At 36.1% G+C, this 17999-nt stretch overlaps 1 protein-coding gene across 1 annotated transcript in view; it reads left to right on the top strand.

Moving 5' to 3' along the window:
* The first annotated feature begins 778 nt into the window (after window positions 1–778).
* The window catches only part of WDR37 (WD repeat domain 37), a 43535-nt gene continuing 26314 nt past the window's right edge, over window positions 779–17999 (top strand). The window contains exons 1-7 of the mRNA XM_009278646.2: window positions 779–935; window positions 4894–4990; window positions 7550–7645; window positions 7813–7877; window positions 13083–13218; window positions 14645–14716; window positions 16848–16892. Of these exons, the coding sequence (XP_009276921.1) occupies window positions 798–935; window positions 4894–4990; window positions 7550–7645; window positions 7813–7877; window positions 13083–13218; window positions 14645–14716; window positions 16848–16892 (649 nt within the window). The 5' untranslated portion in view covers window positions 779–797. The remainder of the gene's footprint in view (window positions 936–4893; window positions 4991–7549; window positions 7646–7812; window positions 7878–13082; window positions 13219–14644; window positions 14717–16847; window positions 16893–17999) is intronic.

Genomic DNA, 17999 nt, shown 5'->3' with positions numbered 1-17999 from the left:
AAATATGATTTGATTTTTCTTAAACAGGGGAAAGCAGTAGATCATGCATGGTAATATTAATTGGTGATACTGTCAGGTGTTTTTAAGGATACTAAAATGCAGATTTGGCTTTAACAAGCTGACAAAAATTAACGATAACAACCTGGTAAGTCAGGTGCACTTTCTCGTAAGTTCATGGGCACTTTTACTATCCAAGTAAGTGAAACCGTGAGCTGTCAAAAATGGTGGAAAGTAGTTTTCTGTCATAAAAATTTATTTCTGCTTACGTGTAAAGAAGCACATGTATTAAATTTTGTATACTAACACTTAATGTTGCATAATACATTTTTAACCTGACAGTGTCCCTAAATTATCATGTCTGTTTGCTTTCATTTTCCAGCTGGGTTTTAATTTTGCATGCATTTCAGTGAAATATAGTATGCATAATAGTTGTTTCCTGGAAGCATTTGGGGGCTGTCTCTGCTAGTGTTCTCCAAAATGAGCAAGGTAGTAGAATTAATTTTCCTTTTGTGGAGGAATGTTAGCTAATGAATAAGTAATGCAGAAGTGATTCCACTTCATTTACGTATATGCATATGTGTTTTTGAACTTAATGTTGTTTGAAGAATAGCTGTAAGTAATAGGGATCCCTTCTTTTTAATGACACCCCAAACAACTCCAAAATTTAGTAGAACTAAATATTTCTATTTTGAGAAAAAAAAAATTAACTCTGATTAGTTTGGCAAAGCAATTTGTAACGTGTAATGCTTGTCCTTAGTTTATCATAGGAGCCTCTGTGAAGCTGTTTTTTTGAAGTAATGCCAATAGAAAGTGGAAGTTGTGCATCTGCTCGCCAAGCAAAGCAGAAACGTAAATCGCACAGTCTTTCAATCCGAAGAACCAACAGTTCTGAGCAAGAACGGGCAGGACTGCAGAGAGACATGTTGGAAGGGCAGGTAAGATAATATACTGCTGCTTGGATAACTTCTGTAACTTTTTTATGAGGAGTGTTTTCTATGCAAAGAAATAAATAAACTTAAGTAACGAAATATGTCCAGTAAAGCTGCAGGAACAGCAGACTTTCCTGCTTGTAAGTGCTGACTGTCTTTGGAGACTATTGATGTGGATGTTGACAGTGTTCCAGGTTGTATTCAGACCTGTGGAGCTTTTTATCGGCTTTTGTGTGTTCTTACATGAATGATAAAACCATGAAGAAATACAAAGAAACGGCCTATTTATTTTGCTGCAATCCCCCCTCCCCCCCTTAAAGTTGGAGATTGATTCTTGATTTCATAAGTTTGAATTTGGAATAATAGTAACCCAGAAATATGAATAAATCGAAATATTTATTACAAACTCTGATAGGGAAGGTATTAGTGGGAATGCTGTTCTGCACTCCTTTCCGTAAAGTAAACAAATATTGCCTGCTTGACAGAGGCGTGAGCTGACTTAAATTTTTGTTTGTGTTATGTTTGTGTGTTGTTTTTTTTTTTTTTTTTTTAAATTTGGCTCAAATGAAGGTGTGATCTTCTGCGTATTAAACTTAAGGGAAAGAACAACAACCACAAACTTCTGTAATTTTCTTAATCATGTCAGTCTGTGTAGTGGATACAATCTGGAGCCACTTGGAGTGTTTCACCTAATGATATTGAGATTAACTGTAGGTAAGGCTCCTATAGGAAGTGTTTGAAGTAGTGCTGCCAAAGATAAGCAAATACCAGTTTGAGAACTATTTATGGTCAAATTGACTATGCATGTTAATGCGGGCCTGGCAAAGATGATGCTAAACTTGATTTTTATCAGAGAGGTGGTTTGAAATACCAACAGTGTTTGGCTACGAGAAACCTCCCTTTCTGGACTGTGCAGATACACTGAAGGGAAAACCTTGTGTTTTCTCAGTGTTGTGACATACTTTTAAAATTTTTTTAAACTGAATCTATTATTTGGTAAATTACAGCATTAGTTTTCTGGGAACTAACAGAGCCCAGGCTGTTGCTTCTAGTCATCTAGAAGCTGGAGAGCGTAAGTACTTGGACAGAAAACTGTTCATGCACTTGGACTATTACAGCCTTACTTCAGGAAAGGAATGAAGGGCAGCTGAGCGGTCAAGGCATGCTGTCACTTCAGTGTAGTAAACCAAAATTTTAAGCTGTTTTAGTATTTCTTATCAAACTCTGTAAGTGTATTATGCTGTAATATGTAAATATTTTCAATGTTTTATGTATCATTTTATTTAATTTTGTTGACCTTTAACCTTCAACAACCTGTGGCAGATTCTAATGAATAGAGAGTATTAATGCCCCTTCACAGTGGAGCTGTAAACCGCATGAGATTTAGATAAGTACTTTTGCAGATAAACAGATAACATTATTACATGATATTTTAATAAGCTAATTTAAATAGCTCCAGCTTTAAAGAGAGTAAAGGAAGTGGATGTGTTTTACTATGCTGGTTACTTTAGGACAGGTTTAGATTTGCTTATGCTTTCAGGCTCTGAGAAGTGGATTGGAAACCTTTCCTACATCTCCTTTTCTGTTTCAAAAGTTGTAGGATAACTTAGTTTCTTTCATAACTTTGCTGTATGGAATTATTGGGTAATTGAATAGGAAATAATTCTTCTAACTTCGGTGTTTCTCTTAATAGTGTTTCATTTGTATAGTATTCTTGTTTAATTAATTTTGTTTCAAGTTGGCGTTAATCGGGATCTGCTTCACGTTCTGGTTGACTGTGAATGCATGAACAAAAATACTGTCTCAAGGGAGAGGCAGATGAAGATAGGAATCTCCTAGGGGGGCATAAGGAGCATAGTACCACTTCTTTCAGCACAGTGCCTGTTTCAGCACAGTGCCACAGCTTAAAATAGTTGTGAAACTGGTGTAAAACTGAATTGTGCATAAGCAGATGTGCTCTATGTCGTGGCTACTAGTGGTTTCTCTTGCTCTTCTCTTTAAAATTGATGTTCAGAAATAAGTTACAAAATCGGGATCGTGATAGGCTTTTCTAATTGTTTCTGAAGACAACCATCTTGACTGTATGAACCAAAATGTGAGTGAGATTAAATTCTGGTTGTTTAGATGCTGACTTGGTGGAAGGTGCATGCTGCCCTCTGATGGCTAGTATGCACACGCTTCTTCCTAATCCAGCCAGTTTATAGGAATGGAACCAATTTCTTTTGGTTTGGGTTTACTGGAACACTTAAGAACAAAACAAGCTATAATCACCCTTAAACTTGCATTGAATAATGAAGTTCACTTGTATTTGGGTGGTGTCGTGTGCTAACATTTGTACTCCCGTTCTAGTAATGCTTATTCTGTACTTCTAGACTTGAAATAGTGGTTTGTGCCGTGACAGAAGCTGACTCAGTTTTCTTTTTTTGCTCATAGCTGATGATTTCAAGATTTTGAAATTACATACTTTTGCTTTGTTTAACAAAAGTAGATGTTGCTTATAGGCACATTCCCTGTATATTTGATAGATGAACATTGATGTATTAATGATATGGTATACATGATACCATATTAATTTCACTTTGATATTTGGTAACTTGTTTCCTTGCATAGATATTTCTCAGTTTTTGAATACAGCTGCATTATTTACAGGTTTGTCCGGTAATAAGACGTTGTCTTACTGAATTCTGAGCTGATGGGTTAGATATGCTACAAAGGAGTAGTTGAACTTTTTCATTGTTAGGGTAAGGCTCAGTTAAGTGGAAACTTCTTTTAAAAAAAGTTTATAGCTGGCTACCTAGATAAATAATAAGTGCAGTAAGCCAACTTACATATTGTGGTCCACCAGCAACTGAAGAATAGAACAGGTTTAGTAGAATTTATTTATGTAGTGAGCAAGGATGGTTCATCCCTTGATCCATACTTGTAGTGGATTAATTGATTATAGTTATTAGACTAATGACCATATTTTCTCCTTTCTAATTTGCCATTTTTAGTAGCATGCTGTGCTTTAAATCTTAAGATGTTTGTTAGTACTAGGTTCTCAATGTACTGCAGTCAGTTGTCTTCTGCTTTACTCACTGTCTGCTCAACAGTATTTGATAAAAGAATCATTGATACAGTGAGAACCTTGACTCCCAACAGAAATCAGTACTTACTTGTTTTGGATATGGTATGCATTTGTTCAGGGAAAACATGGTGCTGATCTCTGTTTTATAGGCAGATGAATAAAATTTAAATAACTTGCCAACAGAAGCTTGTGGTCAAGCTGTGTATTGAGCTCAGATCATATAAATCCTGTGTTAGTGGTTTTATTACATACTTGTTTTTGTGCCTCGGAATTGCTATGTTGATTATGCTGAAGAAAAAAATCAGCCCTCTGTGAATTCGCTTCAAAATACTTTCTTTAAAGAGGAGGTGCTTGAATAATATCTGGGGAAGGAGGGATTAGAAATTGCAGTTTCCTTCACACTTAGTTGTGGTTAGTGAGAAAAGTAGGTAGATGTTAAAAAATATGTTTAAAAGGTTAGTTTGTCTCAAGCTTTGGTAATAAGGTGCTTTGTGATGACAACTTCCTAGCCTAATGCATAGTCAATTTCTGAATTACTTTGTCAACCAAAGGTATTTTTTCTTCTTGAACTGGAAGCATCTTGACATTATATTATAAATTTTTTCCCACCTTTCTTCTTTAATGAGTTGTACACGTATCTTGGTTTTGTAATTTGTCTCTAGTAAAAATAAAACCCCACAGGTGATTTGAATTCTGTCCCTTGAAAGAGAGAGTATGTAAAATGAATAATTTTATGATGCACAGAGGTTTTTTGTTTTGTGTTCTACACTAGTAGTAGTTTTAATTTCCCTCCTTGCTGGGAGGTAGATAGAATTGTTAAAATCAGTTTAAGATTGAAAGGTAACTACATAAAATATATGTAAAGAAAAATATAAACCCCAATATTTTGCCTTCTAGGATTCTAAACTACCATCTTCTGTCCGGAATACACTCCTTGAACTTTTTGGACAAATAGAACGGGAGTTTGAAAACCTGTATATTGAAAATTTGGAATGTGAGTATCTGTTTTTTTCCAGCAACTTATGAATTGTTTGGATTTAGGATATAGTAGCGCTAATTGAGATGCTTACCTTGGATACTGTAGTGTAATTACTGTAGCTTTTCTCTGAGGAGTTTAAGAATTGTTTTGAACTTGTAGCCAAAGATGGGGTTTGTACCTTTTCAGAAAAACCACTTTATTAGCTCTTTGACACAAGTACTGAGAGCTGATGTGTGTCATCCTCCTTGACTCTTAGGCAAAGAAAGTGAAGTGGATTGTCATTGTAGGCTCTGGTATACACCATGCTAATCTGGCAGTAACTCCGTTCAGCCGTTGCAGTTTGTGGCTTTGTTGTATATTTACAGGCTTAATTTTAATGATGTAATATTAGTAAATGAAATTGGAAAAATGTCTTACTTGAAAAAGTGTACAATGTGGTTGTTTTGGATCATACTACTTAGTACATTGCATAACCAGCACCTGCAGCTGTTCATGAATTTTGAAGTCGAGCACACAGCTAAAAATTCCAGGTATATCTGCAAAAAATGTTATTTGTTTAATGACAGTGCAGTTGTATGGTAACGTAAGTGATCCAAGGTGATGTAAGAGGATCCAAAGTAAGTAACACAGGCAGTCATACAGTAAAGCCTCTGCTCAATTTTCCTTGCTGGATTTTGGAAGGTGTGTTGGGTGGCTTGGCTTCTGAATTGTGGAATGTCTGGTTTGGCTCCAAGTCAATTTTTTTTTTCCACACCTAATCTGTTCCCACAGTTAGACCAAACAATCATGTTAAAAAAACCAAAACATTCTTTTGTGCTTTTTGAAAATATGCTGGCTTTTTATTCTCTTAAAACCTGAGATTGTGTTGGTTAAAGGCTATCATCAACACTACACACTTTTCAGTGACAATTTGCACAACTGAGTTCTCAGCCTCCTGCTGAGAAGTTGGCTGGTAGCAAGAAAAGTAGGGATTCCCCCGTCCCACTTCAAAAATGTTTGTCAGAAAACAAGCGGTGAATTTGTCTGTACCGTCCAGAGTATGATTATTTTCCTTCCATTCCATTTCTGTTTCTTCTGCATCTTCCTTCTTCACCTCACAGTTCTAGTTCCCTCCTGGCCTTTGTGATCTCTTTCCACCCCCCTGACAGTTTCTAAATTTTTCTCTTCTGATGCTCAGTCTGTGATTTTTTGTTCTTGGTCTAATTCCTACATTAGTGTTGTGGTTGCCCTATGTAGAGAATCTCAGGTTTTTCATCCCTGGCTCTTCATACACTCCCTTTCCCTTATTACAACTTATTTCTAGCTTCTTTCTTTTCTTATCCCTTCCAGGCTTCGGTCTAAATCCTTTCAGGCAATCCTTGTATCTGCCTGGCTTGTTTGTTTCAGTCATCTGTTACTACAAGCCTGTCTCTTTGTTTACGTCTCTTTCATATTGTCTGTGTTGTAAAAGTTTAGGTTTATGTGACTGGGAAGGCAGGAAAGAGAATCTTGCTTTGCTCATTTCAAGCACTTGGATGTGGTATGGAAGTGTAAACTGAGTTTTCTAGTGCTTAGAACTGAGACTTCAGTGAATTTCTCAGAAATGGCAAGAATCATACTCCTGATGGGTCAAGTTCTCCCACATTTCAAAGCCTGGGAGTGAATGACTTCTTTAAAAGAAGTCCTAAGAATTTGTGGAAAGGCAGACCTAGACTTAAGAACAGTGAAAAACTTTTTGGTTAAAGCCTCTCAATGAGATTTCACCTGAGGAGAACACTTAGAGTATCAGCCCAGATTTTGAGAAAAAACTATAAGCCACTGAAAATGTTCTTTATAAAAAGAAGTTGAGCAACTTTAAACCAGCCCAGCCACTGGAAATCATTTACGAGTACCTGGTTTCTTTTAGCTATGCCATCACTCTGTCTTGTGTTGAAACAGCTCTGGTGCGAGTTACAAATAATCGACTGAAAAGCATATTCTTGTTACAAATACATGCTTTGTCTGATGTGCAATGAAAATATTTTGATCGTATTTAGTGTTTCTAAAACACTTGAATGTAAAATGTATATGCTGTCCTACGTTTTTTAATGTATTTCAAAGTATAAAAATATACATTTGCTGCACTACCTTTCTTACTGAAACTCTAACAGTAGACAGGCATTCAGGGGAGAATACTATTTCGTGCTTAATAAAATCTTTGTCAAGAAATGACATACTAATTCTGTGGTTAAAATATTTATCACGCTGCAAGTTTTCTGTCTTCTGTTGGATTTAATTCAATACAGGTGTTGCATGTATTTCACAGAAGCTGTTTTGTTAATCCTTAGCCACATTTATTAGTAAAAGTAACAGTAATTAGAAGCCACTAATACTTTCCTTGGAATCTGGGTCAAGGTTGGTCTCTGGAAAATTCAGCATGTGTCTTGGTTTATGTCTTGGTGACACCTGCTTTTATAAAATCATAGTTGATCTCTTTTCCTGTCCTTAGCATAAAATAGATTACTTACTAACCATAACAATTCTTAATTAGTATGTTAATGGTGTTGTTAATGATACTCAATTTTTTGTATGAATGTGAATTTTTGTTATTGTTAGTACGTAGAGAGATTGATACACTGAATGAGCGTTTAGCAGCTGAAGGACAGACAATTGATGGAGCTGAACTGAGCAAAGGACAACTGAAAACAAAAGGTAAGAGAGCCACAAAGAATCCTAAAATAGTATTTTTGAATTTACTTTTTGTCTACTTTGCTGGCCAAAACTTATAATTGTATTGAAGTGAATTAATACCACTACTTATACGAATAAGCTAATGCTGTATTTGAAATATCTTCCTTTGAATTTATTTGTCTCAACAGCCAGTCATAGTACCAGCCAGCTTTCTCAGAAATTAAAGACAACTTACAAGGCATCTACTAGCAAGGTATGAGAAAAATTAAACCTCTACTCATCAATGTGTACTAACATGGCTGTCTTTAAGTTGTAAATTGTGGTTTCTTTAAGCTGAGTAGTGCTGTTCTTTAAGTAAACCTGCCTCATGAGGAACAGTATCTTTATCTTGGATTCATCAATTACCCATTACTTCAACCACACTATATGACATTTTTACAATAATTGTTCACCTTTTCTAAAGAATGAATGTTGGAGGGGAGAGAGTGTGTGCACACGTGCGTATGTAGGATTACTCTTGTAAAGAGAACTAAAAAACCCATTCAGTTTCATGAGGGAAATAGAGAACTTAGAAGGTAGTAAATTTCTGAATAAAGATTTGGGTATTGCAGTTGAAATGGGGATTTAAGTAGGCATCTATACGTGTACTATTACAGGTTTTTGTGGGTTTTTAAAATCATTTTTGTTTTTTAGCTATGAGACTAGAAGGGTTTGTTTCCTTTATGTTGCAAGCCTTGCAAATTAGTAGCTAGCAATCTTCTTTTGCCTGGTCTCTTAGCATAGTTACCCTTTCTGATGTTTTTCATTTTGCACGGCTGCATGTGTCTGGTACTTTTGTTTTCCTCTTTCCCTCCCCTTTTTTAATTTTCATAGAGAGTTTACTTGCTGCTCTGTTTGCCCTATCTCAGGGCCATTTCATGATACATTATTAAGGGTAAATGAAGTGTGAGAAAACCACAGTGGGATCTGGTACGTGAACCAACTATATAAGAAGCTCTGTGCTGAACTGTATTGCAGGCTAATGTGTGGTTATTGAATGACTAGATGTCTTTGAAATACCATCTGTTAAGTAGTCTGAAAGTTTGAGCATAAGAGTAGTGTGGTGAAACAGATCTAAGTTACTGTGTTTTATTTGGTCTCCTTTTTATTTTATTGTTTCTCAAACTTTCTTTTTTATTGTCAATCTGATGCATAGAGGTGCCTCTTCCTTTTTCTTAAGAGTTAATGACTTATGAATTCTTTAATGAGGCCACTTAAATAGGGACAACATGATATTAATAGGGACAAAATAGTATTAGTACATCTACTATGTAGTTATGAATTGGCACTTTCTTTAGTGTAGTGTTGGGGTATTTGTTTTTGTGTGGTTTTTTTTTTTTTTTAAAGGCTGGTGTTAAATGCTTGTCGTCTTTTACTTGCTTGCAATGTAGCACTCGTATTCTTTCCCAGGCAAGGCAGGCGGACCTCGCAACTTCAGCGTGGGAAGCTGGGAAGTATGGGGTGGAGACTCCTGGGTAACTGCTTTGCTTCCCGGTGTTCTGATATGCATGCACAGCAAAGTAGTCATGAGTAGTGGAACATGAAGAATTTAATACCTTATTACAGACATTGTACATCTCTCTCATATCAATCGATAACCAACAGATGTTTGAATGTGCTGATATATTTCTTTCCACAACTTTGAATCAGAGTTTACGGGGGGGTAGAGAGGAATGCTGAGGGGAATGATAAAGTTGTGAGCATCTCTCTCTCCAGTGTGTTCTTTGAAACCTTTCTGCACTTCATGAGAGTGGCTTTATTTCGACTGCTTCTTCCTTCCTGCACAGAAGAGTCAAAGCTGCAACCTTTTGTCTCTTGACCCACAAAGAGACTACAGCCAAAAGTCAGGAAAGACTATAACTAAGTTTCTAACAAACAATGATCTTTCTGTCTGTATACTGACTGGATGCAGTTAGAGTTCCCTAATACACTCTCTGAGAAAATGACATCTGAAGAGTTTTAAGAGTTCGACAGCTTTGAAATTCTTATGTCTATATTTATGAGCATTGAATGAACAACGCTGTTCACAAAAAATGGGTTGTGTTCCAAACTCAGTGGGGTAGTGGATTGCAACTTTTCAGCCCATCCTTTATACTGTTACTGCATGCCTAACTTAAAACTTGTCAGAATTCTGTTTGGTTTTTTTTTTTTTTTTAATTTTTTTCTTCTTTTTTTCCTCTGTGGGTAATTAGAAGAGACTTAAGTTTTACAAATCAGTTGTTTTGTGTAATTGCACACGATTACATTTTTCTGATTGCCAACCTATAAAAAGTTTAGGTTTGTTCTGAAAAGAGCTTTCAATATTTGCTTGTTCTTATGAGAAAGCTGACCCTTGACTGCTTTAATATTGGTAAAACATGCTAAGACTAAAGTAATCTGTTAATTTTCTTGGGGAAAATGCTGAGGTAAACATGCTTAATTCGAGTCCTTCTTAGAAAATTCCCATAGCTGGATACTTTTCATCCCTTAGCTGAGTTAGGAGTCTGAACATTAAGTTGGCAAAACTCATACCAGACAAGGATGCTTTTAGCAGCAGGCGTTATCCACCAGTGCCCCAATCCTGAAGAGATGGAGTAGATTTAGTGCTTGGTACTCTAAAAATAATTTTTTGTATCTGTTAATGGACAAGATCTTGTAATTTAACTGCAGTTGTTTGTAGGTGCAGGAATCGCTATATGAAACTTACATTTTGTTTCATATACATTTGTTTCAATCGGAGATGTTAACAAGATGTTATTGCTGATGTTAATAATCCCTGGCTATGACAGTTGTTAATACATCAGGAAAACATGAACAGTTTAAGCAGAATCCTAAAATAAACGGAAATTATGTAACTCGCTCCATCATAAACTGACTTCCAGGATCTCTGATTCTTTTGGATCAGGAAAAGGACTCTTAAAGGAAGGTATTTCTTCCCCCAGCAGTTGAAGGGAATAAAACTTTTTCGAAGATGTAGTTTTTGACCTCACTGCTTAATGTTACTCCACAGGACATTCTGTTCATCAGTCACAGTGTAATGCTGCTGGACTGGTCCCGAGTTGATCAAGTTTTCGTTCTTATTTCTAATGTGTCCTGTCCGTTTAAGGGACATTTTTACAGAGTGTTTCAATTTGTTTGCCATGCAGTTGTTTCAATTTGTATTCAGTTTTCCTTGTTAACAAATCTCTGTATAGAAGGAAGTACATGAAACCATATGGATTTAAGAAAGAGGACAGAAAAAGCTGAAACATGCTCAAGATATGATTGCCCACTTGTTTGTATATGATAATCTGAGACCTGCTGAAGTTATTTTAAGAACTTTCTGTAGTGCAGATGCCTCTTTTTAGCAAGTTGCATGTTATTTAAGTATTTCCTTTCCCTTCTTGGAAGATTGTTTATATATGGTTAAGGAACCAAGAATTAATCCAGGCACTATCTAGTTTATCCAATTACTGGTATGTGAAGTGAGGGAGAACAAAAAAGAAAGGAAAAAAAAAGTGTAGAAAAAATGTATGTTAAATGAATATCTATATCTGGATATTTAGTGTTAGATAGTTTTCTTGAACTCTTACCTTCCATGTGTTCATTCAAGACTGCTAATACTCCAAAAGGAGTTTTGCAGCCTTGCCATTAAATGGTCAGTGAAACCACTGTCCAGCAGTTCTGGAAAATCCATGCTTGTTGATGAGTAGGAGATAGTTTCTCCTTGAAAACTTTTGCATGAGGATTTGACTCAACATTAGAAAGACAGAATGCAAGCATAGTTTGAGCGTGGGGTTGAGAGTTGAAAAACTTCAAGTTTGGAATCGGAGATGAGTGCTATATTAGTCCTTAACTGTTTACTTAATTCTGCTGTTCCACTTCTCATACATGACTCCATTTAGTTTCAGGACTATATTCAATGTGAAAGTTGCATGTGTAGGATTGTATTCAAGGCCTATGAAACTCTGCAGTGTGGTTGAACTAATGATCTTTACCATTAACCCATTTTCTTTTCAGTGCATCCTTAATGATTGTTCTTCTGCTGTGAAACTGAAATGCATATTAGCTGTTTAATTTGGAATTCAAATAGGGCATTATCACTTCATCATTGGAAAGTTGACATGCTCAGAATTTGGAATGCTCTTGCAGATATTCTTAAACTTGTAAAAACCTTGCTTTAATGACATACTTAAGACCTTCTTTTTGATACCAAAAACTAATGGGATTTTAACCTTAGTTTACGGTATCTGAAATGTAGACTTAATTAATTTTCTAACTTTTACTAAGTTATAGATAAGTCTTAATGTGATTTGTGTTGAAGCATTTAAGGGTTTTGACTGAACTGGTCAGATAGATACCTACCCATAATTGCATGCAGAGGAAAACATGGATAAATGGAAGTAGTCTTTTTGTTTTAGTTGTAACAAAGCTTTTCAGATAGTCTTTCTCAAAGAGCAGTTATGAGCTTCAAGACTTGTGAGGTAAAAATAGGGTATTTCTAACAGTGGTTTTGCTTTTTGAAGTCATCTTTCACCACTCTTGATTTCAGTTGTCTCTGGAAGTGTTCTAGCAAGACAAACTTTTTTTTTTAATATTGCAGTCCCCTTTCATCTGAAAATGCAGAATTTCTGCAATTCGGTTCCTTTCTGTAGATATTGAGTGTTTTCATCCTTCCTATACTATAGTGCCTTGTAGTTTTACCATTTTTGCTAGACTTTTTCTTCCTTTTATTTGGTATTACTTATGCACATACTAATTTGATTTAATGAGTCTGCCCTATTTTCCCCTAATAGCATTGACTTTGAGGGAATGTGCTTATCAAATGTTTAGATGAGTTTGACATATCTTTTTTTTTAAAAAAAAACTTTATTACGCAAATAAACTGTCATATGCTCTCAGGTTGATGTTTGATTTGATTAGCTTTGTGCAGTTTTGAAGAAAAACAGCAGTGAGTGTTTTAAATGGGAATGTTTCTGGATTTTACTAGAATTATATAACAAGTACATTTTTTCAAAGACGTTACAATGGACAACATGGACTGTCTTTAAGTTATCAGATGTACTTGTTTGGGAATAGGCAAGGAAAGTTTTGAGTGGTGGGGTTTTTTTTGTTGTTTGTTCGTTTTTAATTATAATCCTTTACCCAAACTGAATGGGAAGTGCATACTGCATTTGTACAGCTCATTACTTCAATGAGATTACGTTATTGTCAAACAGAATAGTTTATCTTGCATTCTGTAAAGAGGGAGGTGTTATTAAAAAAGAAAAAAAAATATTGAGGTATGTTTGCATCCAAACTCACTTTCCTACTATCAAATGTCAAATTTTTGACAATAGTGAACAGCCAGAACACCAAAGTATTATTATGAAAAAGTTAGCGTCTATTTGTATTTGTGAGATAATTATTTATTCTTGGGTCAATGTGGAAAAAAAATATGTTGGTCTCTCTGCTATTTCAGATTGTATCCAGTTTTAAAACGACAACATCAAGGGCAATCTGTCAACTGGTAAAGGAATACGTTGGCCACAGGGATGGTATTTGGGATGTCAGTGTTGCGAAAACTCAACCAGTGGTGTTGGGAACTGCATCTGCTGGTAAAGTTTTGTGTTGCTTGAATCTTTAGAAAATTCTAGTTTAGTCCCTAAGCTATAGCAAAAGTAGATCAAAAGTATACTGGAATACTTAGCTCCACACTGAAAGAGTCGATTTAAAGAAGTTCAGTAGCTGAAAAATTCTTAAATTGCGGTTTCCTTGAAATGCATTTAACCTTTAGAAGGTTCAGATGTCCTTGTTGATCTTTCTGAAGTATGTGCCAGGTAACTTCCATGCAGGTCACGCTCTTCTTAGGGTCAGCCCTAGCCTGTTGGATGGTGTAAATGGGTGGGTTGGAGAGCTGCTTGCTTGGAGAGGTCTCTCGCACAGAATGCTATACTGTTGTATACAGAGATCCCCACAGACTTCCTACTGTAATATTGTTTAGCCTTTGTTTTATAGAAGCCGTAGACTTAGTCATAGTTTGCATATTCTTGTATTCTTAGGCAAAAGCCGGATGAATGCAAGGATCTAGGGGCAACTAAAAATCTTAATTTTCAGATCTTATGTAACTTACTAGATTCCTTCTTCTCTACTTAAGAGAGGGAACGGGTACTAATGAATAAATCACTAAATCTACTATGATCCAAAAATCAATCTAGAGCCTTGTGTGGATTTGGAAAATTATTAGGGAAATAAACCATAACCAGTTCGAATTGGTCAGTTTGTAGTGACGGTCTTTTGAAACTGGAACAGAATCTGAAGACACTGGGCATAAATATTATGAACCAGAAACCTCTGCTTCATAAGCTGAACTGTTACCATTTTTATGTGTCCACTGAGGGGCACATTTTGTCTTTGTGTGGGATGTCTTCTCTTTGTCCTGATTTGACTTGGAAACAGCATTCTCCAATTCAGCATTAAGGTTGTCCCCACTTACAAATAGTTATATTAATTATTTATTTTGGTGTGTGGCAGGGTAAAGGAGTGGCATTGGGAGTGATTTCCTTTTTAAGTAAGTTTTAGTAGGGCTCTGCAGTGACCTATGTGCATTTGGGACTTCTATGCAGGAAGTAAATAGTTTGTGCATAGAACTCTTGTTTGTAGTGACTGTCTGAGTTTTTCACCACTGAATGCTTTCTGTGTTCTTTCTGAATCTTGTGATACACAGTTGGAGCATTATACATAAGTATATAACCAAGTCAGAAAAAATATCAAAAGTAGAATTTGCCTTTAAATATTTACTGCAAATTAATCCGATTGGGACAGCACCCTCACTTTTTTTGAGATGCTTATTAAGTTAAAATGACAGGAAGCTTTTATATTTTATATATAACGTAATAATCAAGAGGAGTTGGTCTTTTCTACATTTGAAGTCTATTTCATATGGTATGCTCTACATCCGAAGATAACTTGTTTGTTGAATCGGTTAAAAGTGAAAACCATACATTTGTAACAATATTTACAGCTACTTTTTAATCTTTGTAGATCACACTGCTTTGCTGTGGAGCATAGAAACAGGGAAGTGCCTTGTCAAGTATGTAGGGCATGTTGGATCAGGTAAGATAAGGGCATGTTGTGAAAACTCGAAACTGTGTGTTTGAGAGGGGGAAATGTGTTTTGGACAACTAGAGAAATGTTTATTGTGGTTTCACTTGCAGGTTTACCAACACCATTAACAAGTCAATTGTGAAGTTCCGTTAATGTTCATAGAGAGAATGTTTTGTACTATGATTCTTAGAGGCGCATTAAGACAGTTCCATAAATGTTAAACAAATAAACAAGCCCATATAAAGAAATTTACAGGCACAGTTATGACACTCAGAAGTTAAATGTCGGAACTCATTGAGGTCTCATGCATATGCAGAAAAAGAGAAGTTTAAAAAATTAGCTGTTTTGCAGGATCTGTGTTATATTTGGGATACAAGATACAGATGCTGGCTGACCATCTATTTGCACTTCTTTGGTTAATATATGATCCCATATATAATTTGTTGCATAGTATTAAAATCTTGTTTTGAAGATGGTTAATCCAATGTAGGCGTTTGTCTTCCTCTATACCAGTATGAATATTTCAGAAACAGTGTTTTTAAACCCCTCCTTGGGTGGAGAGCTGCAGTGCAGTAAGTGTTTTTGATGTTAATTTTTGGTGTCCAATTTGACAAGCACCTGATTAGCCCACTTATGTCTCATAACAGGTTACAATATAGGGTTTTATAGACCAAAGGTGGGGAGGTTTTCCATAGCTTTAACTTGCTGTTGAGAGTTGATCACTTTCAGTGATCATACCCTGGAGTGTAGAGTCATGCACCCAGGAAATGAGGAACGCAGTTGTTGACCTGGTACATTTGGTTAAGTAGCTCAGCTAGTACATCCCATGAACTTTGTGGCAAAGGTACAAATAGAATTAAGTTCTCCAGAGAGTGCTCAGCTGCTTCAACCATAAGTTCTACTTTTTTTTTCCTGCTATATGACTTCTAGCTCCTACAGCACAAAGATACTAATAGATAGATGCATAGAAACAACAGGTAACACTTTAATTTGTTCAGATATCTCAGGTTGCTTGTTGCATGGAGCGGGTACCTTTAGCATCTGGAAAGTCGCGTTTAAAAACTCCAATCACTTGCATTTTCATGCCGATAGTTGTGTGTTTTGTTTTTGTTTTTTTTTTTAATTGCTATTTGGATAACCATGAAAATAATAAAAGCCTTAACCTGTATTTAAACAGTTGTGTGTAAACTAAGCAAAAAACACAAAAAAATTATATGCACTATAATTTATAAAAATTATATAAATTTAGATAAATTATAGAAAAAACAGTGTATTTTTAATTTAGTAAAACTTTTCTTTATTTGTTTGCACTTGACAGTTGATTTGAAATGGAGCGAAGGTGTTGGGTGCCAGCAGTTGGTGCACTGTTGAGTTAGTTCAGCGTGAACAATTTAAGGAGTGTCTTTTTAGACTCATTACACCACACTCTCCTGACAACATAAGCTTCTATTTTACTTGTATGATGGATGAAAATGATTTCTAAGTTCTTTCTTGAAGAACTGTTGAAGAGAAGCTTATGTATTTTGCAAATGAAAGTGCTTAGTAATGAAAAGTAATTGAATCTTATGCACCGAAATAAAATTGAAGAGCTTTGTAGGTTGATAGAATTCTTGCAGGGCTATTTTAAAACAATCATGTTTTAATTACATATGGCTGTAGGACTGAAATCTAATTTGTGTTATTTGCATTAGGTTTTTAGGCATTTGTTCTTGCAATCTTAAGCAATAATCAGAAAGTTGATGGCCATATATAGTAAGTTTTTTGATTATGTTAGAAATAGTTATGAGTACTTAAATTCTCTTTATGGAAGTCCAGAGCATTATCTCCTTGTCAGCTTACACACGATTATTTGAACGTAGTTTGTTTGTCCTCTATAACATGAAAAACTTATACTAGATTCAGGAAATAACTTGCTAGAAAATATGTATTGTTGTATAATCAACTAGAGCTGCTTTCCTTGGTACTACATAGGTTTATGTACTCAAAATACCATTGTGCTTTATCTCACTTAAGAGATTGCTATACTACAAAAAATTACTTAAAACTGAAGACTTCTTGATTTTTCAATGCTTTTAATGATAAAACACTGGAAAAAATTCTTCTGGTATACTGTCTTAAAACTTTACTTTGTTTTACACAGTAAATTCCGTAAAGTTTCATCCAGCTGAGCAAGTGGCTCTTACAGGTATGTAAAGCTTTTTCATATGCTGAGTATGTTAGTCATGATGGAAAAATAAGTGTCATTTGCTAGCATCTTTTTGGTTGTAGCAGCTCCTCTTCCTACTGCTTTGTCAGTATCCTTGTTGATTGAATTATTTTTATATTTTAAGGCATAACAAATCAGAGCTAGATTTTTCCATCTGCATTTGTCATATCATTGTCATTTGTGCTTACCTGCTCCAAAACAGACACTTAGAATCAGACATCAGCTGAATGTTCACAAGTCCATGGGGCCTGACGGGATTCACCCCAGAGTTCTGACAGAGCTAGCGGATGTTATGGCAGGACCCCTCTCGATCATCTGCCAAAGGTCTCAGGAGTCTGGGGAGGTCCCTGCTGACTGGAGTAATACTGGCTAGCTTCCAATCTACAAGAAGGGCATGAGGGAAGACCCAGAGAACTACAGACCTGTTAGTCTAACCTCGGTTCCTGGACAAATTATGGAGAAGATCATATTGGGTACTGTTGAAAGGCATTTAAAGAATAATGCAATCATCAGGCACAGTCAACAGGAGTTCACAAAGGGAAAGTCCTGTTTAACTAATTTGATATCCTTCTATGATAAGGTCACCTGCCTAGTGGATGAAGGGAAGGTGGTGGATGTAGTTTTTCTGGATATTAGTAAGGCTTTTGATACTGTCCCTCACAGCATCCTTCCGGACAAGTTGCCCAACTGTGGGATGAGCAGGTTCACAGCGCGCTGCGTGAAGAACTGGCTGAGGGGCAGAGCTCAAAGTGTTGTAGTGAATGGGGCTACATCTGGCTGGTGACTGGTCACCAGTAGTGTTCCTCATTCCTCAGGGCTCAATTCTAGGGCTGGTCCTGTTCAATGTATTTATCAACGATCTGGATGCAGGAGTTGAATGTACCATTAGCAAGTTTGCTGATGATACCAAACTGGGAGGTGCTGTTGACTCTCTTGAGGGACAGGAGGCCTTGCAGAGGGATCTAGATAGACTGGAGCATTGATCAATAATTAATGGGATGAAATTTAACAAGTCCAAATGCTGGATTCTGCACCTAGGATGGAGTAACACCGGGCACAAGTATAAACTGGGAGAGGAGTGGCTGG

This window comes from Aptenodytes forsteri, unplaced genomic scaffold (genome assembly GCF_000699145.1).
Source record: "Aptenodytes forsteri isolate BGI_AS27 unplaced genomic scaffold, ASM69914v1 Scaffold257, whole genome shotgun sequence".
Taxonomy (NCBI): Eukaryota; Metazoa; Chordata; class Aves; order Sphenisciformes; family Spheniscidae; genus Aptenodytes; species Aptenodytes forsteri.
The sequence above is the reverse complement of the archived record's forward strand: the minus strand, read 5'-3'. Positions and strand labels throughout refer to the sequence as shown.